We start from the raw sequence: 27079 nt of genomic DNA, 5'->3' as shown, positions 1-27079 counted from the left end.
GATGCCAACAAATCAGACCTCAAGTTCCAATTCTGCTTTCAAGTATCTGTTGCTTATACTAGGATAGATTAGTTACTGCCTACTGACTTTAGAAGGGAGAGGAGGTGAGAGCATATTCTAGGATGACCACAATGCTCAAATTAGTCTTAAATGATCTTCCTATCATCGTGTCTCCATTGCTTTGTGTTCTGATGGAATTTCTAGTGTTGCTAATCTCAGCAGTGCTTTCCCTGTTGCATCAAAAGGCTAATAGTTGCTTAGTGTTTTACAATAACAAACTGATTCTTGTAATGTTTATATAACGTGTTTACAATTGTAAATCACTAAAGTGGTTAAACAAATGTTTAAAACTTTTCATTTCCTTTCCAGGCAGACTTTGAAACATTTATCAAGGCTGATTCCACAGTCAAATGGGGAAAAAAAAGTTGCGATATTTCTAGGTATGAAACTAGGTCATCCATTCCCGGTTATAATTTTCATCATGCATGAGTCCACAGCAGCAGAACTGAATTATGGGGCATTCTCACTACTTCATAACACAGTACCAGAAAATGTGACCTGTGTGGCTGAACTGAAAACACACAGACCTTCAGAGTGACAAAAACAACACACTTAAGTGTATTCAATGAGATGGTTGATTTTTCTTTTTGCTTTCCAGTGCCGGTTCTATTCAGCCTTTTTAAGATTACAATGTAATTAATTCTCCTCTATCGCTAACACAGTCCATGTTAAATGTTTGCCTGCCATTTAGATGGAATTGATATTTTCAGGCCTCCTCCCCCCTCTTCCCCAAACAACATCCCCCATTCCCTTGTCCACATCCCATCAGCAGAGGGAAATAAATAGAAGTGTGAAAATTGTCTAGGCATGATTCGTTCTCATATTCTGCCCGTGGAGAAGCAGGAGGAGATCACACACTAGATTGATCTTCTAGGAGAAGACAAATAGGACAGGTACTGCACGGAGGGTGGGAACTGGGATGACAGTGGCAAAGGTCACATTGACTTCCAATGATAACATAACCTCTTGCTCTCTCTTACCCATTATTTATAGACCATCTACCCCATAAGAGAGAGGTTTTAAATTTGTTTGTAAGGGCATCATCTGGTTTCGAAATTTTTAAGGCAATTATTTAATTGTTATTTTCCCTTTTTTTTGTCAAATCTCACGGGAAAAGATTTTAAAATATTTAAAATATTTTGAAAACGTCTTAAATCGTCTGCTGTCAAATTTCCAGAAATACCTTTCGGACGAAGGAGGCAGACTGTAGCCTAGATTCCGGCAGTGAGATTTTAAAGCACAGCTGTGATTATTTTGGGTCATAACTATCCATTTCAGTCATTAACAAGTATTTCTGGTGCCGGGACTCATTTTTGTAATGTGTTCTCTTGACCTTTCACTCCTAATACACAATTTTCTGCAGCAGTTTACTGATTTGATCCATGATGATAACAACGACGTCCTCAAAAATAACTGAGCATTTTTTTCAGTACTTCCATAATTGAAACAATGTGTAAAATGATCACAGTATTTTAATGACAGATTTGTCTGTCTCAGAAACATTTTCAGACTCTTGCCTCGAGCCAATATGGCCTGTTAAAGTGATTTAACTTGTATACACCTATTCTGGGATTAATTTCAAACAGCATATGGATGACCAGCCATTACATTTCTACATTGACATTTTCAGTCAAGCTCCTCTAGCTAAGTTCATTTTTATTGTGATATGGCTGATAGTTGAGAAAGAATTTGGCAGCATTTAAAAAAAAGTGAGGTGAAGCAATAGTGTTAACAAAATGCCTATGAGCACAGCCAATATGTAGTAACAGTGTGAAATTTTTTTTACAACCAGAAATTGCAGTGTTTGTAAGCCAAAAGCATCCATTTGATTTACAAATTGTCACCATGAGCTGATCATTCAAAGATATGAGAGATTTTGCTTTGTATACATAAGCCTAATAGCACCCTGGCAGCCAGAATTATCTCAGTAGCTACAGTGACTAAGGTCAAAATTAATTCAAGAGGGTTTAGTGTAAAAAAACGCGACAGATCACTTAAAGGCATTTTGGGTTTGCTCTTTGCACAACATACTGAGTTCAATATTTTCAGAAGTTTGATTTCTTAACCTGCAAAGTGATCTATTCAACCTCTCTCAGTTTAAATTGAAGTAAATCTGTCAAAATTAGTTCCATCTGTTCTTGTGATTTTATCACGTTTTCATTTCAAAGTGAACTTTCAAATGAAAGTGTTCAGAAACGTTTTCAAAAATTAAAGCAGCCAGCAATTTTGTCACGCCCAGCTTTTTGCAATGTCCCAAGTTCATAATTGGACTGTGCCATTACTCGCGGCCAGCTCATCCCAGTTCCACAGAGCTGGGTGTTTTGTAAAGTAATGGTTCAGAATTGTGAAAATTGAAGTTGTATTATCTCTACTCAATCTAAAATGTGTGTCAAAATCTTTTGACGGAGAAGCTAGCTGTCTCCTTAGGATTCTGATGGAGAAAAACATTATCTCTTCCTCCTTGCATAATTGTAATTATGACTAACTAGATTTGATGGTATTTGTACCTACTGCTGTCGTACTTTAAACTATGAGATAGCAAGAACTGCAGATTCTGGAGTCGGAGGTAACAAGGTGTGTCATCCCTGGGTGACATGTCCATCCTGGGCCTCCTCCAGTGTTCAGAAAGAAAAATACTTGCTCAATAGAGCAGACATTGCTCATGATGGGCATTTATAAGACTAAAGGTCCTCCAGATGATATGAGACAGTTATGTAAGTCAGCAGTAAGACTTCCTGTGTTGAGGGAATTCACAGGATTCAGCATCCTCCAAATGAGTTAATGGCTCAAGGTTAGCAACAATGACCTCCTCTACAAAGGACACCTAAAAGATAAAACGCTCTCCACAGAAATTGTTAGCTGATTAATCAGGGTCAAGGGTAGGTCTCTGGCCTCAGAACTAGTCTTGCAAGTCAGAAGGGAAGTGGACGTCGCATCAGCAGATAGGAATTTGGGATGTCATGAAAACATCAGTTCAGCTGCTTCAGGTAGTTTCAAGGGGCATCCATTTCAAGGACCCTTCTTAATATTGTGCACTGCACACACAATACGAGCAGCATACGTCCCTGGGAGCCATTGGCTTCAGCAGCACACTGACCTAAATCTCATGTCCAGCTTGTTTGCATCTAGTTTTTCAGTTCCTCTAACACTTGTCAAAAAAATTTCAATAATACCATTCATCCTCTTTGAGATCAGTATGCATAATTAGTTTAAGCAAAAATTATTGCAGCTTTATGTTGGTTGGTTGCTTCTTGAGAAAAGTCTTTAAACTGTAGATGGGTGAGGAATGTGTTCTCTAGTATTTTGAAGTCTGAAATATCTCTAATTTTTTTTCTGTCTGACAATTAAGTGTTGCAAATTCTCAAAATGTTTAGGCAATGATCTGCTTTATTATTGCTCCTATTAAGTGAGTTGGAATTTTTCAAATAACTGGTCCTCTCCAACCATTTCTAAGTGAAAGAGTTACTCCATATCAGATCAAATCAAATTGAATATACCAGATCAAATTTACAAATGGCAAAACATAATAATATCAACATGGATAAAACAACTAACAAGTATTTACTGATCAAATCTTTCTCCGTTTGTATTTCAAGTGACATTGCACATGGTTGTGAAAAAGGCAGATTTTCCCTCATTCTCCTTCAATGCTTATCCACTGTTGTCCAGCTGGGTAGGGCAGCTGTTGTGTATTTCCATTCCTTTCCATCTAAATGTATCCTGAGAATTACTTTACAATGGTTTCTCTTCCAGTTCCTGCGTTGTTATTTTGGTGTCTCCCTCCGAAGAATCTATCCTTGAACCTCCTATTTGTCAACTGACCCTTGGCAACATGCACACAAAGGCACAACATTAATTTTCACACGTAATCTAGATAACAACCAAATCCCCCCTCACCACTTCTTCTCCCAACTCTTCCATTGTTGCTAGCTTCTCAGTCTGCTTATCTTATACCTTTCACTGGGTGAACAGAAATTTCCTCCAATTGGAAAGACTGAAGCAATTTTTTTTACTCCATGCATCAGAAACTATTCCCTAGCTATTAATTCCATCCCCCTCTCCAAAGCAGTTTGTTTCTATTTCTCTAACATAACCCAATTTTCCCCATCCTCACTTATTTACTGCTGAAACACACGTTTGTGCCTGGGTTACCTGTAGGCCTGAGTATTCAATGGCTGGTCACCTACTTCTATCTTTCATGCCGTTGAGCTCAGTTGTATCTTAACTTGCAGCAAATCACATTCCCCATCACATTTTCGTATTTGCTGACTGAATACATGGACTGTTGGGCAAACTTGTTTCCAAGTCCCTCCATGGCTTTGATGCCCCCATCTCTAATCCCTTCTAGCCTTACAGTCCTCCAAAATATTTGTGCTGCTCCAATTCAGGCCTTGGATGAATTAGCAACTTGATCATTTTTCCACCTGTCGTGGCTGTGCTTTCAGTTCTTTAGATTCTAATCTATGGAATATTCTCTCTGCCTCTCTCATTTACTGCACTTCTTAAAACCCACCATTTTGGCCAACTGATCAAACAACTCATGGTCTGATCTAATACTTCATTTTTTAATGCACCTGTGAAGTACCGTGGAGTTATTTCATTGCATTATAGGTGCTATTCATGTTGACTACAGACACCACATTTGAAGACAATTTTTCGCTCTTCTCAATTTCACAGATCTAGGGTAATTTTTCTTCCTCTGAGACTATAGGTGTGGACACAGTGTTTAAAAAAGGGGAAGGACTTCTCTTCAGAGGCAAGGTGAGTTTTCCTTTGTGATTTATGTTCTTCTCAGCTTATTAGAACAATTTTACATGCATGAATGTCTATGAGAATTTCTGAATCTCACTGGGCTCTTCCAGGCTCCAGCCTCCAGAGTCCATATTAAAAAAGCATCCAGGCAGCACTTCACTCTCCACAACCCAGGAATGACAGGCAGCCTCTTCGTCACACCCAGCCATCACTGAAGACATCAGAGACTAGAGAAAAAGTGGTGTCAACCTTGAGCAATACATCCCTAAATGTTGTCCTGAAGCATGAAATCTTTCCCATTTAAGTGATGCTTCTTTCGGTTCACCTCTGAGAACTCAATTTTCCTCTCTTTCCCAATTACTGCAGCTAAGCTTCAACCTCTGATTCCCCTCTCATTGCAGTCACAGGCCTGACTGTCTAAAGCACGTGAAGACAGTTATCTTGATATCAAGTGGTTAAAAGGTGCTGTTCACTTACATTTTTAGACTAATGCTAGGAGTTTATTGCCTGCTCTTTTTTTTAAAAAGGTAAAGAAGTGTCCATCAAAGACTTATGATATTTAGAAACAGTTCAGATTTTTAACTTAATCACTCATTATGAATCTACACGAGTAAACATGTTGCAAAGCTGAGATCAGTAATGTACACAGACATTCTAGCACTGCAAGACAAATGAACAGACTGAAAAACCTGTGTATCCAACGAGAAAGACATGATCAACTCTCAGAATGGCTGTTATAGATGTAAAGAGTAGTTGAAAAAGCATTTTTCTGTAGCTAATTAATGATAATGCAGTTTGTTTTGAGAATTTGCAGCAATAAATGTACAGTTCTTCATATCAATAGTTCAATCGCTGAATGGTGCATAACTATCTGTACATATCGAATCTGCATAATAGGTTTGGTGATCAAAATGGAATTATAGAATATTTCTCCTTCAAAATATGTTCTAGCTAAATCACGTATTTACAGTGGTTCCCATTCTTCAAGAATTTGGGAAGTTAGTTTGTTTAGTCATTACAATGTTATACAATTCTATAGCATGCATCGTGTACAAATAAATTAGCCAAAACATTTTGAAGGGCAGTGACAAAGCACATACACTGCACAGAAGATGAAGTAGGGCTAGGAAGGGAACAGAAAATTTAACAAAAACACTGGAAAGCAGGGTGGGAGGTAATTAGGTGGAAACATTACAGAGTTAACATTTAGAAGGTAAGGGTGCACTGTAGCCAAAAGTGTGTTACCAATGATGGAAAGGGAACCAATGTTAGTGGGAACAAGGAGACAGTGTACTGGAAAGTACGATTGACAGCAGGCAGCTGATTTTATAAAATGTAGGACAGAGGTAGGCCATTCGACCATCATCTATTATTCAATGAGACCATGGTTGATCTGATAATCCTTATCTCTAGTTTCCTGCCTTTTCCTTACGACCATCAATTCCCTTACTGGCAAAAAAGTTCTGTTTCAAACTTGAATATACTTAATGACGCAGCCTCTACAATCTTCTGCAATGAAGAATTCCACAGAATCGCTATCCTCTGTAAGGAGAAATTTCTCCTCATTTCTGTTTTAAATGTGTGGCCCCTTGCTCTGAAATCATACCTCTGGTCCTCAACTCTTCCCACGATGGGAAACAACCTCTCCACATCTGCTTGGTCAAGTCCCCTCAGTACCTTGCATATCTGAATAAAGCTGCCTCACATTCTTTGAAACTCGAATGGGCACATGCCCAATGTGGGGTGGCATGGTGACTCAGTGATTAGCACTGCTGACCCACAGCACTAGGGACCCTGGTTCAATTCCAGCCTCATGCCATTGTCTGCATGGGTTTCCTCCAGGTGCCTCTGTTTCCTCCCACAGTCCAAAGATGTGCAGGTTGAGTGTATTGGCCATACTAAATTGCCTCTAATGTCAGGGATGTGTAGGTTAGGTGGATAAGCTAGTTGCAGGGATAGAGTAGGGTTGTGAGTCTGGCTGGAACGTTCCTCAGAGAGTTGGTGCGGACTTGTTGGGCCAAATGGCCTGTTTCCACACTGCAGGGATTCTAAATATGCCAGTATATCTTTTAGCTAAACGGAGCAAAACTGTTCACAATATTTCATGTCTTCTTTAGTTTTGGCAAGACTTACCCATACTTATACTCCATTCCATTTGCCTTCCCTATCACCTGCTGAGGCTAGAGGTTAACTTTGTGATTTATGTAAGAGAATTCACATGTATTTAAATAATTTTTTCAACCTCTGATTAAAAACGGATCAGGTTTTGGTTAAAATAGGGGATGAATAGAGGAGCTACGTATGAAATTGTTAGTACATCTGCCTCCTTGCAAATCCAGAAGCAAATGGTGGGGCCTACTTTAATGGATATGCGCCTGTTCTGAACAACAGACAGAAACAGAACCGGAAGGGCGAGATGCTATGGCAGAAGATAGCAACTCCATTGTCCCTGTGGCATCGTTATACCTTTGCAGTTTAATCAAAAGAGCTCCACAGATAATGGTAGACTCTGGCCAAAATTTTGGCATAGTTTCCGCAGAAGTAAAATTCAACAAGTTCTGAGCTAACTGTTACTGCCCTTCTTGTAATGAAGATGTTTTCCTTTCTGATTACTAATTTGGAAAAATGGTAGTTTGTATGCTGTATGTATTTGTTGCACCACCTCCACAAACATAAAAGTCGTGAGAATAGTTGAAATAAATTAGCACATTTTAACTGTTTGTGGTTTTTGGTGCAGAGGAAACACTACTTAGCAGATGCAGTTAACAATTTTTAATCCCCTGACTGAAATGTTTCCTGTAGTTGAATTTGTAATTCATGACATGTACAAGCGTTATGAATCACTCAGGAAGTTCGTGCTGACATAGGTTGGCTATACTTTGGTAGCCTCGTAGGTACTACCTTTCAATCATGTCATTCCATTGGTACAAGGTTTGGGTGTATTGTTTCGACAACGCAACAAACCTAACTTTCACAAAGCAATGGATAATGAATCCACTCTCTGTCATGTAAGCGAGTCCCCCTTCTCCAACTGCATGCAAATGCCCCTCATCACAATCTATGGAAATAAAAGGGTCATTCCATCACCCTAGCAGCACCGGTTCAGCAAGGTTTATGATACCATAGCAGTTTTCTTTAATGGCCTCAAAATAAAATTTCACTGCCGCATGGCACTTTGTCAAACAGTTTGCTTGAGTGAATACTGATCATGTTCATCCAACTGGGGCAAGTGACAGCCAGAATACTGAGCTATTAAACTGTGCTGCTCTGCCATAAACAAAATATCTGGGACAAATTAGAAACTCCTTGATCTCATCATCTTGACTACGTCCAAAGTCTTCAGTTAGAAGTTACACAGAAACTATCTGATTGTCCAGGAAAGATATTCTAACCAGCCCAAAATTATGGAAGTCATCTGTTAAAGTTTAGGTGATTTGGCAAATTTAGTACATGATCCTGGAATGTATATTCCCAACCTTTCCATTAACGCTTGTAAATATTTTATGCATTGAATTAAAGTTAGAGAAACAGATAGAGTAAGGAATCCATGAAATATTATGCACATTACATTACATTATTCAATTTTTCTTAGTTTCCCTAAACAACTTGTGTCTTCCATACTGGGATCCCTCTGTCACTTAACATAAATTATAATGAAAACCATTCTCTTCACAGTTTCTGAAAACTGAGTACTAAACAGAAAAGAAAATCTTGGCAGATCAAGGAACAAATTGCAGTGAGACCGTGATACCTATTAATATAGTTGGTTATTAGTTTGGGTTAATGCCCAAGAAGATTAACTAGTCAGCTTTCTTATTCTGTGATTGTTTTTGGATTCACAATCATTACTAATATCCTTTATCATATGCCAGTGTTGTTCGACAATCACTTCTGTCAAAAGCATAAAATGAAGCTTTAATTGAATTATATTAAGCTTAACTTTCCATCTCAATCACCACCTAAACACTGGTGTGAATTATCTTCTTGGTCCATTAGTAAATTAAACGTTTATCATCTATCTATCTAATATTGCAATCCATTATCATATAAAAAGCAATACTCTGGTTTACTGTTGTTTGCTGAGTCATGATAATCTAATCTAGTATTTTTCTATTTGCCTGTAAACATTTATGTATGCACTGGAGGTACGCTGGGTCAATATAGCTAGTTCTGCAGTTGCCCAGAGTCTTTTGGAGCTGTGTACCATCCCTATATTAAGAGAGATTAATTCAGTCCTGCTGTTTGATGTAAACAAAACCAGAACAAGACCATCAATAATATAATCTTAACAAGTCATGCAATTTTCTTTGAATAAAACATAAGGAAAGCACAAAATAACCTTGGCTGGAGTTAAGTAATAAATACAAGTTGAATGATATATCTGATCCGCTTTAAAATGCTCAAAGTAATTCAACTTTTGTGTTTCTTTTTCTTCACTCTTCATTGTACCTATAATACAGAGGTGGAGATTTATCAGTAGACCAAAGCAATTTGACTGCGTATTATGCCTGATATTATTCAATTCCAGTGACTGCAGTAATACCGAATATCAGGCTCTGTGTATCGGGGTGATCGATCTGATTCCGCTTGTTTTGCCTTGCCATGCAAGGTGAATTTCTATCCCCTGGAGTGCAATAGTTGAATGCTTTTGCAAGTATCAGCAAGCTACCTATTCTGCTGTGGAGAAAACAGGTAAGGACTTACACTGCTCAAGACAGTCAAACCGAGGCAATCTTTTGGTGTTGCCGAATTGTTTGCAACATGTAGTACACCAGTATATTTCAAAAAAATAAGCTTATATCAATATTATTCGTTGGCATCTCGCTAAAAGTGTGGTTTTTGAAGAAGTCGGTTCATCCATATGACTCCACATTCTCCCAGAACTCAGAGAGGGGGAAACCTGTTTGATTTGACTATAAGCAACAAGTTTGAGCGATGCCAAGTCTGATAGAGAGAAGCAAAATTATTACTAGCAGAAGAAAATAGTTTGTCCAAATAGAGCCTGAATCTGGTTATCAGTTACAAATACAGAACATTGTGTAATGACTCAGCAAACTGGTGCAGTGTATCGAACGGAAATCGGTAAGATGCTGCAGACTGACAAATTAAAGGAGGGTAAATGAGACTCAGTCTAACCTTTTTAGGTAAGGCGTTAAGATAATAGTCTGAGAGCAAGGACAGCTACTTTCATCACTGGTAAATATTATATGTAGATGAATATTAAATTGACAGTAAATATGATCCTGAGCTAGTACTTAAATCCAGGTAATTTTATAAATGGGTAGTTTCCATTCAAAGTTAATGGACTGTGGCTGTTGTCTATATGTGATTATGTGAAAGTACCCAATGAACGTTTAATACAGGATCTTATTTCCAGTGTTATACTTTATAAATGTGTTTGGACTGAGAATGTTGGATGTTTGAAGACTAAGATTGTTTAATACCCGAATGTATTTAAATTTAACTCATGCCAATGCATCTGAAGACATATGTCTGATTTATTATTGAGCCAAGTAAACAAACTAATAAATAGTAAATAATTAAATAAATAGACTGCCAGTTGAATATTCAACGAGAAGGAGTTCAGACTTCACAAGATAGGAGTGAAAGACATGCATTTGCCACTAGGAGAAATTATTTAGCTTTTCAGGTCGAGTTTTACACAATAGTTTACAATCGGCTCCTTAATGAGAACATACCTCAATTAACAAGACTGTCAACAATCCTAATTCCCAACCACCTACAGACTGTTCTGCCATTGAGATACTATGATTCAAATCATAAGGAATCTTAAAATATAACTCATTTCCTAATAAATTCATACAAGGTAAAATATTTGCATTCATGATCACATAAGAATGTGTACAAATCATTCCTTTCACTTGTTCTGTTCTTTCCCATATAAAATTGTGTAAGCCTATGCTATGCAACATACATTTATCTTGTGGAAAAATGTGACTTTTGATAATCTTATTGAAATATAATATTATGCGTGAAAGTCTAGAGTGTCATAAATGCCCAACTGTTCACTCTTACATGAGCTTAGAATACAGAATCAACAAATACTATTTGCTGATGTCCTCTCTCCTTTGTTAAACAGGCTCACTGCTACTGACATTGATCACGGTATCTGAATTATCTGGAAGAGAGACAGTATCGATGAGGTTATTCAGCCCACTGTGACAGTACTGGCTAAAAGTTCCTAAGTAGTTCCACCATCTTCCCTGCTGCCATGGCAATAATTCTCCTGGTAAGCAGTGATCGAGATCCTTCCTAGCCAGCTTCCGCACCATGCATGATCAGTTTGTTTATTCCTGAGATTTGATTCAATGGACACCTCTCTGCATTATCCACTTAACATTTCTATTTCGCCATACATAAATATTTGGCAATTAGTCAACATTCTAAATGGGTAAATAAACAATCCTTGGGATTTGTTAATGGAACATTTACTTTTTTTTGAACAATGGTAAATTGTGGAAATTAGTCACTTCAATATAACTATTGGGTTTTTTGGGATGGCCATGAGTCATTAGGATTTCTGGCTCCAGTTATATACCAGGTGTCAGGAAATTCCAGATCAAGTAATGGTGCTGGATTTGATCCCGGTTGTCAACACAACCATTGTCAGAACAAACTGGCTCTGGCTCTGTAAATGTGAATTTGGGTGATGATTTAACCTACTTTGTTGACCAGATTCATACTAGTTGAAAAGAAAACTCACATAATAATCTCCTGCAAGAGGTACTGATCGTGTTAAATTTCTAACCAATGGTGAGTATCTGCTGACTGTCGGAACACACAAAGACGTGAAGATGGGCTGTTCAACAGTATTTCCTTGACTTTTTAAAAATTTTTTCAGAACAAGTACTTCTCATAATTTGAAAAGATTTTATAAAAGGCTCTGAGTAATGAAAACATAGCAGCTGCAGTCTGCAGGAGATTAATTAGTTATATTGGAAGAAACACAGGATGGAATTTTCTCCTCATGCATCTATGAATAAAGGGGGAAACTCTGTTGCATTTAATAGAAAGCAGCTTGGTGTTCCAAGAAGTTATGTGGTACTGTGCCATCCTATCTCAGCCTGTGGAAAGCCCCATGGAGTGCTAGTATAAAATAGAGTCAAAACAGTTTGTGGGCAGATATCCAGTCCAGGCTTTTTCTCTTTCTGCTGCAGGAGTTGGCTCTTTATGCTGCAACAGTTTGTCAGGCATCAAGCATCTTCTAATGTCACACCCAAACGCTTATTGTTCCTTCTATGACATTATGAGGGCAGAAGGCATTGCCCATCTGTCCAGTCCTGTCTTAGCTTCCAGTTCTTGGATTAAGGAATATTCAGGAGATTAGCTAATTCAATGTAGTCAGGCAATAAACCTGCAGCCATCGTCTTCCATACAGTTCAGCTACATGCTTGATTTTCAGGATCACAGAGCCTTTTCTCCAAATAAAAAAAATACAACCCAGCTAGACAAGTTTATTTTTCACTTGGCAGTTTACCACTCTTCCGTATTTTAAAAAAAAAATTCCATTGGAAGGGCATTGTGAAACTTGAAACTGATTCAGAAAAGATTTCCAAGGATTTTGCCAGGGTTGTAGGGTTTGAGCTATAGAGAGAGGCTGATAGACTGGGGCTATCTTCCCTGGAGAGCTGAGGCTGAGAGGTGACCTTATGAAGGCTTACAAAATTATAAAGGGGCTTGGATAGGGTGACTAGCCAAGGTCTCTTCCCTCAGGTGTGGGAGCCCAAAGCTAGAGGGCATAGGTTAAAAGTGAGAGGGAGATATTTAGAAGGGGCCTGAGGGACTACTTTTTTCACGCAGAGGGTTGCGCATGTATGGAGTGAGCTGCCAGAAGAAGTGGCGGAGGCTGGTACAATAACAACATTTGAAAGGTTTTTGAATGCATGTATAAACAGGAAGGGTTTAGAAAGATTTAGGCTAAATGCTGGCAGATGGGACTAGATTAATTTAGAATATCTGGTTGGCATGGACGAGTTGGGCCAAAAGGTCTGTTTCCATGCTGTACACCTCTATCACTCTACTGAAGTGATGTTTTATGATTATTATTGGCACATTTAACAGTTTAAGTTGTGCTTTACATTTTAAAGCCTTAATTTTCAGATCTTGATGCGAGGAGATGACCTGAATACTTCAGGAATTAAAACTTAATCTTATTTTCTAAAAATAAGTAAATAAATATGAAGCAGTGATACAAAGGTTGTGTGCGTTTCAAGAGCTTTCCAAATGGGGTGTATGTGCCCCTACATTTTAAAACATAAAATTTATCACTTAGTTGAGTTGTTTAGGTTCACTGCCACTTTTTTTTAAAGCCGTGTATTCTGTGTGTGTGGATTTAAAACAGAATTACTCAGCAGCTTGTTGATATTAAAACATGGAATTTGTCCTTTTTATTTATATAAAACAAAACATGTGAGCTCAGGCTAGCCACGGGGCTGTCATTAATCTTTGCAATAAACTGCTCCAAATAGCAGTAACTGCTAAGCATTAGTTCTGGCTGAAATTAGCATTTTTCAACAGTCCTGTGAGGCATTACTGTGTTGGTGCATTAGAACCAGCTTTCAGCATTAAAAGCTGCAGAAACTGGCTGTAAGATGTGTTTGGTTACTGGCCAGGGCAAGACCTCTAAAAAGGAAAAAGAAAGTCACTATTTCCATAAGAGGAAAGCAAACAGCAAAGGAAAGATAGTGCAGCGATCTGCTTAATTGGCAGACATCAAACATGAGGATTAGAAGCACTTTTGTCAAAAATCTGAAATATGAAACTAATTTCCAAGTTTCCCTGCTTATCAGAATTGATGATGTTTTCGTTTGTAGCAAACCCTCTGACATGTTTTGCACCATCACTGTGGAACAAAAGGTTCAATTTTCAGGAAACCTTCAACTCCGATTCATTTGCACTGTTCTGTTAATTACATTATTAATGAAGATTTCACAGCAAATCATCATTGATGCTTTGTCTGCTTAACTGGTCTTGAGAAATGTAAATTAGGTTAATCTGAAAGCTTGATCAGAATTCTTCTGCTGCCTGAATATACAACTTGTCAACTGAGATATCAAAACAGCATCAGTCAATGTTTAGTATCCCATATAATCTAAGAATCAGAATTTTCTTATTCCTGCTAAGGGATTACAACAAAGCTGCTTGGGACATCCTTTCATTGGTCCCAACTAGTGGCTAGTCTAAGGCAAGATTGTCGGTCAAAGTTCCATCTCCAATTCCATACTTCTTCCCTGACAGTACTATAGATGTGCACACACTAAATGGGATTCAGCAATTCAAGAAGGTGGCTCTCCAACACCTTCCTTTTATCTCCAGGCCATTTGGGTTGCACCTTAAATACTTGCCTTGCCAGCAATGCCTACATCTCAGGGGCAAATAAACTGCAAATTGGAAATCATATTAACCCATGCTGACGCACTGCCACTTGGGCCTTGTAGAACTGGTGCCAGTGTGGTTAGGGTTTGGGAAAACAGGGTAAGAGTTAGAAGACTGCTGCTCTTTATTAGAAATGCTACTTTTGACAGTGAACACACGGATTTGCTATGTAATTTCATCTGTTTTTACACTTGTTAAGCACCGAACACCACTCTTGATAGAAAGATCAGCACTATTTTTTTTTCTCATGGGCCTTTTGAGCATGCAGTGTTCTGCTGATGGCATTTAAAATTCAAATAATTTCATTGAATCAAATAGTCCAGTTGTGTTTCAATTCCAGATTTTCTTGCATACTGTTCAGCTCAAGGCCTGTGTTGTGAATTTCAATGGAATGGCTACAAGTGACAGCAATTGGGCGATTTTACTTCTTCCTCAACTCATCTGGGCATCGCACTTCCTCTTGAGAGCAGTGGGAAGGAAAGATGCACACATCTGTGCCATGGTTGCTAAAAATCTCGCACCGTGCAACATCGATCATCACGCCCTGTCAGTATCTGTCAGTCAATGTGGCCTTGAAATTCTTCACTTCTTTTAGCTAATTTTGAAGATAAGCCACACGCTTTGGCATCTTTACAGGTTGCAGATGCCCTCTTTGCCAGGGCTGCACATTACATTCATGTTATGGTAGGCATGATAGCTCTGGCAGCTTGGTAGTATTGCCTCTGAGCACAATAACTTTGTCAAATGGAAACAGAAATTGCGGTGAAACTCAGCAAGGGGAACAGGTGAGTGGAGAGAGAGGGAGAATAAAGGGACTACTGTCAATGGGAGCTGAGAGTGGATGAGAAAGGGGGTGGCTATGCTAAAAACAACCCATGTCATGACAGGGCCAAGAATGGGATTGGGTAAAAAAATTGGAAAGACAGAATCTGTCTCTAAAGTTACTGAACTCAATGTAGAGTGCTAGAGGCTGCAGGGCTCCCAATCAGAAAATGAGGTGCTATTCACCAACCTCAGGCTGCGTCTCGCTGGAGTACTGCAGCAGGCCTGTGACAGAAATGTTGGCACGCAAGGCAGTCACCCAGTATGCGTTCCAACTCCCCGGCCTATCCCCAGAAGTGGAAACTGAGATAGCAAGGAGAAAAGAACGGAGTCAGAGATGGACCAGGTGAAGATGAAAGCAGGGTGGAAACTGGAGGCGAAACTGGTCAATTTTTTTTTTCAATTCCAGATGAGGGAAGCCACCGATTGATGTCATCAATGTAGCAGAGAAACAGCTGTGGGAAGGGGCCCAAGTAGGACTGAAACAAAGGAAATTACACATCGTAGCTTTCTCTAAATGTGCACTCATTTTCTAGGAAACTACTATTACTGCGTTAACTTCCCACTGAACCAAGATCTTCACTCCAAATCCCAAAATGATGATGAATCCTAGGAGATAAGGAATATCCCTCGAAGATGAGGCTGCTGCTGACTCTTGTGGTAGCTGCAGACAGAAGAACAGATGCAATACTTACAATTCCACCTGCTCAATATGATCATCATTGAGAAGGGCATCATGCTTCTGAGGATGCTGTTCCCATGTCTGGTCAGTTTGCGTGGTGCTATCTCATACCCTCCAGCAAAACATTCAATCATAGTGGTGGCATGCTGCACTTTCCATAATGTAACCCCCAAAGAGGTGTGTACCTCAAACCCAGTGAAGTCCTGGAAGGAGAAAGCTCATCTAGGGAGAGAGGTTGGAGTTGGAGTTGAGATGGGAAGACGGAGATGACACTGAGATCAAGAGCTTTTCTTACTACATGATGATAAGGTAGACCTTCTCCTTGCTACCATCCAGGAAGAAGGTCACCCTCCTCAGTCACCAGCATTGAATCCAGGTTGACATCAATGAAGTGGCAACTACCCGGCGCCAGCTGCTGAACTTCCTGCTCTCTCGCGATATCTTGCTTTCCTCTGGAGCTGTGGAAAGGGTTTTGTCATAAGCAGCAGATTTCTTTCTTAAGACAACCATCGGCCTCAGTAATGGCTGCCTGGGGTGAATAAATGAGTCCCACAGTTTACCTGACCCACTTCCATTCCTGATCTCATCTGGCTCTAAGTGGACAGGAAGCCTGACTGCTTTAATCAAGTGAGGGCTATAATCCATTCACAAGGACAGTGTGTCATTGGAAGCTTTTAAAAATTGAGTTTTTAGTATCTTTTTAGTATCTTTCCTATTTGTAATTCTGATCAGCTAAGTTTCCCAGGTCTTAGGGAAAACCCAAGAAGTAAGAGAAAAGTGGCTTAAAAGCACTGCTAATGGACAAGGATGAGCAGGAGTGTTTCCGCCAGCCCAGCAAGTTAGCTTATAAACCACCTCCATGCTCTCTCCACCACCCCGTCATTTCCCCTTACTACAAAAACGGTCACCTCGACTTCACAAGCCATCCTCTTATCCCATCCCTGCCTGCCTGCCCACTCCACTCCCCGCTGGCATTCCAGCCCGTCCAAAATTGGGCTGGTTGTCTGGCAAGAAGCCTTGGGAAAGGATTTTGACAAATAATGAACGTTTGCAGGAAGCATCCGCTCCACATCTCCCAGCACTGAACACACACCACTCAGTATATTTGGGGAGCAAAGTAAATATTGGGAGCAATGTCATTTAATACAGTTTTTAAAAATTCCAGTTTTGATTGAGTTCTTGCACTGTTATACTAAAATGTAAGAAATCCCTAAGAGACACTGGTTATCAACGACCACTATCACAGTGGGGGGGGGAAAATCTCAAAGTTTTGGCATGGGTTCAGTACTTTAGTTCACCAGAACTGATTGCAGGTGCATTCTAAAACAATTCATATTCTTATCTTAAAGAACATTACAAATTGCTGTAGAAATAGCCAGATCCAAACTGCTTCTGATGTGTTTGTGTGTAACTTAAAAGGAGAATGTGTTGATCAATTCCATATGTTTTACCCACTTTGCACAAGTAGCTATTATTCAGTGCAGTATTTCCTTACTATTGGCAAGGTGCCTCTGCTTTCTTTGCATCTATGACAAGGTCACATCCTTTTGTTGCTTTAAGTGTACTTAAGTGTATCTTTCTTTGTAAGCTGATACAATGTTCAGAAAAGTTCAGGAAATATCCCATATTGAAGAAACCCACAATACCTGTTTCACTCTCTGTGGCCACGTCAAGTATTTTGCAGAGATAGCAGGAACTGCCGATGCTACAGAATCTGAGATGACAAGGTGTAGAGCTGGATGAACATAGCAGGCCGAGCAGGAAAGCTGACGTTTCGGGCCTAGACCCTTCTTCAGAAATGGGGAAGGGGAAGGGAGTTCTGAAATAAATAGGGAGAGAGGGGAAAGCAGATAGAAGATGGATAGAGAAGATAAGTGGAGACGAAACAGATGGGTCAAAGAGGTGGGGATGGAGCCAGTAGAGATGAGTGTAGGTGGGGAGGTAGGGAGGAGATAGGTCAGTACAGGGAGGACGGATGAGGTTGGGAGGTAGGAGATGAGGTGGGGCTTGGGTTGGGAGCAAACACTAGTTAGAGAGGCGAGGACAAGCTGGGCTGGTTTTGGGATGCGCTAGGGGGACGGGAGATTTTGAAGCTTGTGAAGTCCACATTGGGAACCCGACAGCCCAATGAAATCAAGCGGAATATAAGTTGCTGTTCCTGCAACCTTCGGGTAGCATCATTGTGGCACTGCAGGAGGCCCAGGATAGACATGTCATCTGAGGAATGGGAGGGGGCGTTGAAATAGTTCGTGACTGGGAGGTGCAGTTGTTTAGTGCGAGCCAAGCGTCGGTGTTCTGCAAAGTGGTCCCCAAGCCTCTGCTTGGTTTCCCCAATGTCGAGGAGGCCGCAACGTGAACATGGGATGCAGTTTACCACATTAGCAGATGAGCAGGTGAACATCTGCTTGATGTGGAAAGTCTTCTTGGGGCCTGGGATGCGAGTGAGGTGGGAGATGCAGGGGTAGAGGAAAGTGCCGGGTGTGGTGGGGCTGGAGGGGAGTGTGGAGCGGACAAGGGAGTCCCGGAGAGAGTGGTCCCTCCGAAAAGCAGATAAGGGTGAGGAAGGGAAAAATGTCTTTGCTGGTCAGGTCGGATTGCAGGCGGCAGAAGTGTCAAAGGATGTGCGTTGGATCCAGAGGTTGGTAGGGTGGTACGTGAGGACGAGGGGAATTCTGTTTTGGTTGTTGTTGCGGGGAGGGAATGTGAGGGCTGTAATGCGGGAGAAGCGGTAGAGGGCGTTCCCACCCAGTGAGTGGGGCAAGTTGCGGTCCTTGAAAAATGAGGACATCTGAGATGTACGGGAGTGGAATGCCTCATCCTAGGAGAAGATGCAGCAGAGGCGAAGGTATTGGGAACATGGGATTGCATTTTTGCAGGAAGGTGGGTGGGAGGAGGTGTATTCTAGGTAGCTGTGGGAGTCAGTGAGCTTGAAATGGATATTGGTTTCTACAAACTCTACACCTTGTTATCTCAAGTGTTTTGCACCTGTCTTTTTATGGTCTCTCCAAAGATCTAATTTTACTTGACAATGATGAATTGCAAGTTGGCCACAGGGAAACCCTTAGAAAGGAAACTGAGTGGAAGAACATAAAATGTCTTTGTAAGTGAACATCAAAAAAATTGCACAATGAAGTTATCACTGTCTGAAATAACTACACAAATAATATGTTTTGAGGATTTTACCCACTAAAAAGTTTTCAATGTCTTCTTTCTCTAGTTCATTCATTTTATACTCTTCCCACCTCATTTCTTACTCAAACTTTTGCGCTATTCTTCGAGCACGACATCGCAGGTAACCTAACTCTTTGGCTTCTGTTAAGATTCTTGAACTTGGTGCAGAAGAGGCTGGTTTGTTTTCCATGAAAACACTTCTGCTTGGTGTGACTTTGACCCGCTGTGTGAGTTAGTATTGACATTGTGGCTCGGTATCCTATTTGTAATACAATATCCCATCAACACCCTCCAACACTGCGTAGCTATACTAAATTTTTAATAAAAGTTACAATCTGATCCAAGCAATGATGTACATTTTTGTTTTGTTTCCTTTCCAGCATGCCTATGTTTAATAACTTTCGATGATGAAAAGTACGCTGATGACGAAATTGCAGCCTAACGTGACTTAGCATCAATAGGATGTCCACCACAATTAACAGCTGCTGCTTCAGATTTTTTTCTCACCTGCTTTTCTTTGGTAAATTTTGAAGAGCTTTTAAATGTGAGTCATAAATTACAACTCATAAAAACAAAGTTTGTCCCGTTGTCTTCTATTTAAATAATTCCATTTAAAGTAAGTTTTGCAACTAAAAGCCTTGTACTTCAGCAACAGAGCACCCCAAATATCTAAGTGGTTGTACCTCCCCTGCTTCAGCTCTCCATCCCGGTACCAACTCTGCAGGATTTTAAACACACACGTTGGGATTTATATTAATCTTGTTGAACAAGAATAGCTTATTGTTCTGTTGAAAATGTTGGATCAATGTTTATATCAGCAATGAGAATTCCTGTTGAGATCAATGCTTAATAAAAGCAAAAGCTTTATTGGAAAATCCTATTTGCGCTTAACTGGAAGGAAATGACTGCAGCTGGAAATATTATGGAACAATACATCAGTCCTAATGTATAAAATATGTGGCCCTTTATTTGGACATTTTTACATGGTAATATTTGCCTAATTATAGGAACCATTACATGTCAAAGTAAATTATTAAATGACTTATGTACTTTTTCTTATTTGAAAACTCATCTGTAATAGCAGCAGTTTTTGTAAATGTACAGGTTGACATTTTGTGAGCATCCGTGAAAATAGCTCACCAGTGAATTCCTTCTGCATTCTATTTTTAGGTCACCCATTTATATATTCCCATCTGCTATATTTTAATGGTGACTTTAACTCTTAAAATAAGCCATGTACGTTTTCCAAGTAGAAATGTAAGACGAAGATGCGAACATTGAGATGGGGAAGTGAGTGGGAGAAGAAAGATTTTCTGCAATTACATTATAAAAGTGATGAAGCCTTTGCTGACCTATCTGAACATGGTCTTTCTGATCTCGTCCAGAGAAACTGGGATCAAAGCATATTCCGGGATCTTTGACAACATGGTTATTTAACTGTTGTCTCTCTCTTCTCTTAGATTAATATTAAATTAGAAAGCTGTCCTACCTTTCTCCTTTTGACTTCTCTTTATATTGGGTCCATTATCATGATCATTGAGTTCCCCTTCTCTAGTCCCAGGCTGACCAGCTGTTGGCAAAGAAAATATGTAATAATCTAATTTATTCAGCTAGACCAACACCAGAGAATTGGTTCTTTTTAAACTATTCACATTATATTTGCATTCTTGCAAATCCAAGACTTTAAACTTCTTGTTAACCTAGGGTCCCCAACTCAGCACAATACCTGTGCATTTAAAAAAAATTACAAATATCTGAGCACAGACTTCTAAGCAATGACACATTTCCTGACTTTGTTGTCATATTAGCTCTATCTCCTTACGTAATAATCCTTTTAAACATTTACCACACAAAAAATAGTTTTTAACCAACCAACAGAATGGTTTACCTGCCCATTAGAGACTGGTTAGTTTTCATTTTCAATGAAGAATTGTTTTATAGCGGATAGGCTCTGTCCTGTAATTGGCTGCAGTTGATATTTACCCCTTTTACAGTTGTGTGTGGTATTGATCTTCCTGTAAATGATGCATTAATTGTACAGTGTTTGTCACACTTGAAATTACATTTTGTGAATTCCACCACTGTAAATTAAAATTTCTGACTGGCTTCTAATTTGCATTCACTAATCATAAAAGAAGAGACAGACAGCGCGTGAAACAAACTTGGAAAAAGTTGATAACTAAATGTTGAATGAAGAACCACTAAAACAATGGGCTGTATTTTACAGGGGGTGCCAGAAGGAAAGTCAGCCAGAGGTCAACTCACTCCAAGTAATCTCACTCTGTAGCCACAGCCCACTGTGTGTGTTAGGTGAATTACGTCTGCCCTTCAGAGGGAAGGGGTCCCTACTTCAGGTGCTGCAGACCAATGCCATTGGCTTGCAGAGCTAGAGGTCAATAGAGTACGCTGCTGGGACTGCAAGAACAATCCTAAAGTGGAACATGGCTGTCCCAGAAAGATATTTTAGGACAGGATGGGATCCTAGATGATAGGAAGATGGGGTGGGGTGGGGATATCCATTTTGTCGAGTAAGCAGCACAGAAAGGGAGAGGTGATGTCTCGTGTAGGCACCCTCAATGGACAGAGGTCACCTGTGAATGATATACCCCCTTTACTTAGTACCTTCTTATCACGTACGTGATTAAAACGTAGCCTATTCAAATCCTGCCTGACTACACCTCTCAGCCACGTTTTAGTAGAGGCGGTTTATTATTCAGATCAATAAGCTTCCTAACAAACTTAATTGACCTGGACTGCAATTTCAGCACCAGCACACGTAGTGTATTTCTAGAGGTCCACTCTGGAGCAGAAAGGAAGGATATGGACTGGCCACTCAACCTGATTTAAATGCTTCTTCACTGAAAATGCACCCAGCAGGGCATGCTAAATTCAGCCTAATTCATTAATCATGGGTTATCAGCAAAATCACGTATTACGGGGCTTAAGGCTTTCAGCAGAATAGATATTAAATCATAAAGTTAGGATTTTAGTAACTCGCTTATACTGTAGCATTTCTGAGTTTAAAATTGTGGCTTTGTTGCCTCTAGCAGGGTATTTTACTTGATGCGTCAGTACTGATATTATCCCTCGTGTAATGAGAATCTAGGCATTGATACTGCAACATGAAGAATCCAGTAGACATATTAATGCTAACTATTAAAAATGTTACTTTTTGCAGGCACCAAGTGCCTGGGCTGATACTCAGCCATTTACATAGAACTGTATGTTCTTCAAGTAATTGTGGAGTAAGATAGAGTATGACACCTTTTTTTATACCTTCATGTGCTAAGATGTAGTCATGATGTCATCAGAATGTCTTTTAAAGGTACCCTGATTTACAAACCCCATACAGATACCTGTACAATGTTTTCTGTTGGAGCACTGCATCTATCTTGAACTTTCTGATCACGCAAGTTCCCAGACTCTTCACGATTAGCCGAAAAGATTCTAGAAGGTGGATTTCCAAACATTGGCAAAGTTGGAACCCAATATAGGTGAAACTGGAAATCATTGTCTCAAAGGTCACCTCAGAATCGCAAATTGTTTAGAATTTCCTTCATGGGTCAGTGTGGGTGGGGGTAATGAAGAATTGGCAGGTAAGCATAGGAAATTATCATAGTTCACTATTGCTCATCATTAGACTCTTGTTAAGAAACTTGTTAATGAGAATCTCCAGTCTTGAATGCAATTTTTGTTTGATTTCAGCAAGCCCCCGAACGGTTAGGTGCTTGTCTGTGCCCAGTTGTTGGGTTTATCACAGGTACATTAGTATATTCAAAGAACACATGGAAGACTGAAGTTTGAGTAACCAATGAGCACTGGTACAACTCTACCTTTTTTTTGGCATGGTCACTGTCCTCACTTCCAATTTCCTTGTCTTCTGCTGAGCTACCTGCTCTGGTACAGCTCTGACAGTTCACAACTTGCCTTTGTTGCTGTCAGGAGGCAGGCAGCTCCTATCTCCTGAAGGCACCCAATGCCATTCAGCCTGTAAGCCAAGTCTGCCTCCTTTCCAATTAGGCAATTTTAAAATAAGGGCAGATTGTGGCAAAGTGGAAATGGCACTGGACTGGTAACCCAGAGACCCAGGCTGCTGGAATTTAATTTCAATGAATAAATCTGGAATTAAAAGTGAGTCTAGCTAATGGTGACTATGACAACTAATATTTATTGTTGTGAAAACTCAGATGGTTCATTAATGGTCCAATAGAGAAGGAAATCTGTCCTAGATGTGACTCTTGACCTGCAGCGATGTGGTTGATTCTTAACTGCCCTCTGAAATAGTCTAGCAAGCCACTCAGTTCAAGGGCAATTAGGGATGAGTAATAACTGCTGGCTTTGCCAGTGATGCCCACATTGCATGAAAGAGCAAAAAAGAAAAATTTAAAATAGCATCAAAAGAACAATGCTTTTAAGGAGCGGGGTCAAGATTCTGAATTCTTTGTTTTGAAAATCCAGATCTAAATCACAATATATCATACCCAGCAGATGGTCTGTCCCTGCAAATTGCAACTTTTGTCTTGCAGTTTTGCAACCGCAAGATTGAGTATTCACTGAATACAGCAGGACTTGCTGGAACAAGTCCTCCCTGCATTCTGGCCTTTCCACTGAAAACTGCTGGAATAATAAATGGGGTAATTTCTTTTGTGACTGCTTCTGTATAAAATATTAAAGGTAGAATGAACAACCATCATACTTTGCCATTTTCTATGTAGTACTGAGGAGCAATCTAGATTATGCACTCAAGTCTGTGGAGTGGGGCTTGCAGGCTGAATCTTTTGGGTCAGACATAAAGTGGGAGTGCTGTGCCAAGGTGAACACCTACCCACCAATTGCTACAAGCAACCTTTTGTAGAAGATTATGAAACATGATTTTTTTTCTATTTCCCCCAAAACCCCTTCCAACACCAAACACGTATTTACTACGCTCTGTGCTATCCACTAAACCCTGACTCATGGTTATCATTACCTCTTACTCTTTGAAATGTATGTTCAATGTCAAGACCCTTCTCCCTCAAAACTGAATGCCACTTAGCTCACTGTTTTGAGCTTCTATTCACTCTCACTCACTCCTCCCTACCCAGGCAGTGGAGCCCAAATGTTTCAAACACCTGAATTTGTTTCTTGTCTTTTTAGGTTCTCTGAGGCAATTTTCTTTCATAAGTCATATGGTGTTTTTCCAAATAAAGCAAGTAAATAAAAATAGAACATGCAAAAAAAAACTAGGCTTCTCTTCATTTATCTTTCTTGCCACAGTTTGCAATTTATTTCCCTGCAGTAGAAATTAAAATCTCCTTCTCCTATCTAGCCTTCAGTAGTACACGAGAATTTGATTTTGTTTCACTCTGTATTAAAATTAATACGAAGAAAAAAATCTTTTCTCTTGACTTCGGGTTGGTTTCTGTCCCTTTCTGTCCAGACATTTGTTAATGTCAATTGCCCTGCTCTTGCTCTAAATAAAACTGAACATCATCCTGTTTAACATGTTTTCTGAAGTGTGTCATAGAACAAAAAAAACAAAAGAAGATGATTATGATCCATGCATCAACAACCCTATTTGAACCTCACGTGCACTAAATGTACGTCTGAAATTGGTCTGTTTTTAAAACAAAAATCTTTAACAAGAAAACCAGTATCTGAAGACTGTCAAAAGCTAAAGAAAAATACTCTATCAAAACAAGCACCTTCAGAAATTGGCACTGCCCAAAATATTGTCCATATTCCAGCATTCTGGAGAAGCTGAAAGCTTCAATAAGAGCTTTAATGAAAACATCAAGGTGCTTGAAGTTATGCATTTAATGATGTTATCACAAAATATGCCTACTTTCTTATATGCTGACCTCTAGAAATAGTAACAGAAAAAAAAGATAAATTATGAAAAAAAAATTCCATAAGTGTTTTGAGAACTTTCTGAGAACCCAAGGGACAGAGTACTTCTCACAATGACAAGGTCACAGAGGACAACCAATTACAGCTACGGGCACAGAAATTTAGATGTGGGAAAACTCTGAAACAAATATTTATGCAGACAAACTCTGTACATATCTAATATAAAAATTCAATGGGTTTTAACATAAACATTAATTTCCAAATAATATGTAATAACAAACTGTTGAAATAATTACAGCAGTTGCACTTTTTTTTTAAACCGAGTTTTGAGTTCAGAATGTCACTATCCACGTAAAAAGTGGCAGCCTCTGAAAGGACTTCATATTAAAGCTTGAAGGATAGCCTCTAAGCTCTTTGCCTATATCCAGTAGTAACATTTACATGCATGTTTTCTTAAAGGAAAAACATTAATAAAAAGATACATTAAAACATGTATATGATAAAACAAAATTGACCTCACGTAGAAGTTTCTCAACATATTTATGGTACCTCTCTGCTCTGGTGGAGAAAGTTGTAAAAGCCCTTACATTGCAGTGTCTGCAAAATGCTTTTACCAATTTATTTCCAAATTCCTTTGGGAGAGATTTTACTTCACAAACAACCCCAACTATAAATGTGTTAGGTGACACACTGGCAATTGTGTTAGAAGATCGACTTGCATGTGTTCATATGTATTTGGAATCTTTCTATATATTCATACAAGCGTTGGTTATATTTGTTTACCAATATTCTACTGTTGACTTGTCACTTCCTAGCATTTAACTGGATTATGGTATGATTCATAAACTACAATAATTACATCAGTTTTATTCACTCCGTATCTCCAATGTCATTTTTGTGTTCTGCCCGTTGATGTCCACATTAATCTGTCAATGAAATAAGACTACAGTCTGTTTGTCATACAGATACATACAGGATGATGGTAGTACATAACTTCAAGACAATTCGTCTTGCAACTAAAGCGAAGCAGCAATTTCTTTTAATCCTGGTTCATGCCAGCATGCAAAACCCTAACCAAAGTAACCACTGAATTGTTGTCATCATTATTCTATCTTATAATAAGGTGACAATTAAGCTGCGAAATAATGCACAAAATTACTTATGGGTTAAACAGTCTATAAATTCCAGAAATAATTAATTTGCATAAACAAGAGCTGAAATTTTTGGGCTGTGCAATAGCTCAGGGAACTCAACAACAAGAACTTGCTTACATATTCTGTCAGAGGCAATGTCATGTTGGGATGGTGAGCTAGACACACTGCTGCTCTGATGTGAAGAGGGGTGACTTCCAGGTCGATGAGTGTCTTCAAGGGACGGTGCTGGGGATGGGCTATTATGAACCCGCTCCTGGTGGCAGAACAAAAATTCAAGAGGTTGTCCAAGTAGATGAGTGTAACTTTTACTGGCTTGTACTGGCATTCCCTACATTCCGAAATACAAGGTTAATTTTCATTATTCATTCAGATTTGTACATACTTAAATATATTGTTATTACTGATGTAACAGTGGAAAACACTAAAGTTACACATTTACCACTTTCAACATATTTCCATTCAAATACAGATCAAATCAATATTTAGAAAACATTATGTTCTTACTTAAGTCATCACCTGGGTGGTTTCTGCCAATTTATATTTAAAAATTACTTATTGATTGTATTACCGTTCAAAACAGAAAATGAATCTCTCTGTGCCAGTTTACCTACATGTTTATGGAAGACTATTAAATAACAATTTACTTAAAATTGAGCGAACAACTACTGGGCCAATTTTGTAACTCACAGAACATAACATTTTTTCTGGCACTATGTTTCATGCAGTGTATTTTGCTTTATATTGTAAATGATTTCCATTTTCAATATATTTTAGTCTGTGTAGACTGGATGCCAGCATGGTTAAATCCAAAAACCTACACACCTTGCATATGCTTTAAGTCTAGCATAACGTTTCTGTTAGTGGCATGAAAGTTGATCAAGTATCATTAGTTGAATAGTGAGTTGTGAGTTCCTATTCACTTCCAACAAGACCAAAAAGTGATTGTCAGTCTGGAGGTGTCACTCAAACATTTGGCACCTTCAGCTTTAGAAAACCTCCTGCAGGGCAGATTTTTTCAAAGATATGATGAGCTCAATTTTAGCATAGAAATTCTGTCCAGAGACTAGCAATGCCTACTGGATACACAAACATCCATCATCAAGTCCCTATGTATCCAAGTTTCCACTCAAATGGCTGAAGGAGAAAAGAGGCAACAGTGAGCAGCTAGAATAAAATGAAAATGACACAGGTATCTCAGAAAGCATTGGTGCAG

At 39.2% G+C, this 27079-nt stretch overlaps 1 protein-coding gene and 1 long non-coding RNA gene across 8 annotated transcripts in view; one reads left to right on the top strand and one right to left on the bottom strand.

The window, feature by feature from the left end:
- Window positions 1–27079, bottom strand: part of dacha (dachshund a) — a 382639-nt gene that overhangs the window by 60606 nt on the left and 294954 nt on the right. For 4 of the 7 annotated variants that reach the window (XM_048544827.2, XM_048544829.2, XM_048544828.2 and 1 more), the window contains exons 5-6: window positions 25984–26194; window positions 20373–20453 (exon numbers count right to left, since the gene is read on the bottom strand). In XM_048544827.2, the coding sequence (XP_048400784.1) occupies window positions 20373–20453; window positions 25984–26194 (292 nt within the window). The remainder of the gene's footprint in view (window positions 1–20372; window positions 20454–25983; window positions 26195–27079) is intronic. The other 3 variants (XM_048544825.2, XM_048544826.2, XM_048544831.2) reach the window with 3 other exon arrangements.
- LOC125458962 (uncharacterized) lies at window positions 368–19355 on the top strand. The gene is made up of 4 exons (XR_007248930.2): window positions 368–440; window positions 9341–9504; window positions 10913–11062; window positions 19264–19355. It is a non-coding gene; the product is annotated as an uncharacterized LOC125458962 (long non-coding RNA).

Source organism: Stegostoma tigrinum, chromosome 15, assembly GCF_030684315.1.
Source record: "Stegostoma tigrinum isolate sSteTig4 chromosome 15, sSteTig4.hap1, whole genome shotgun sequence".
Lineage (NCBI taxonomy): Eukaryota > Metazoa > Chordata > Chondrichthyes > Orectolobiformes > Stegostomatidae > Stegostoma > Stegostoma tigrinum.
This window is presented reverse-complemented; position numbering and strand designations above follow the sequence as displayed.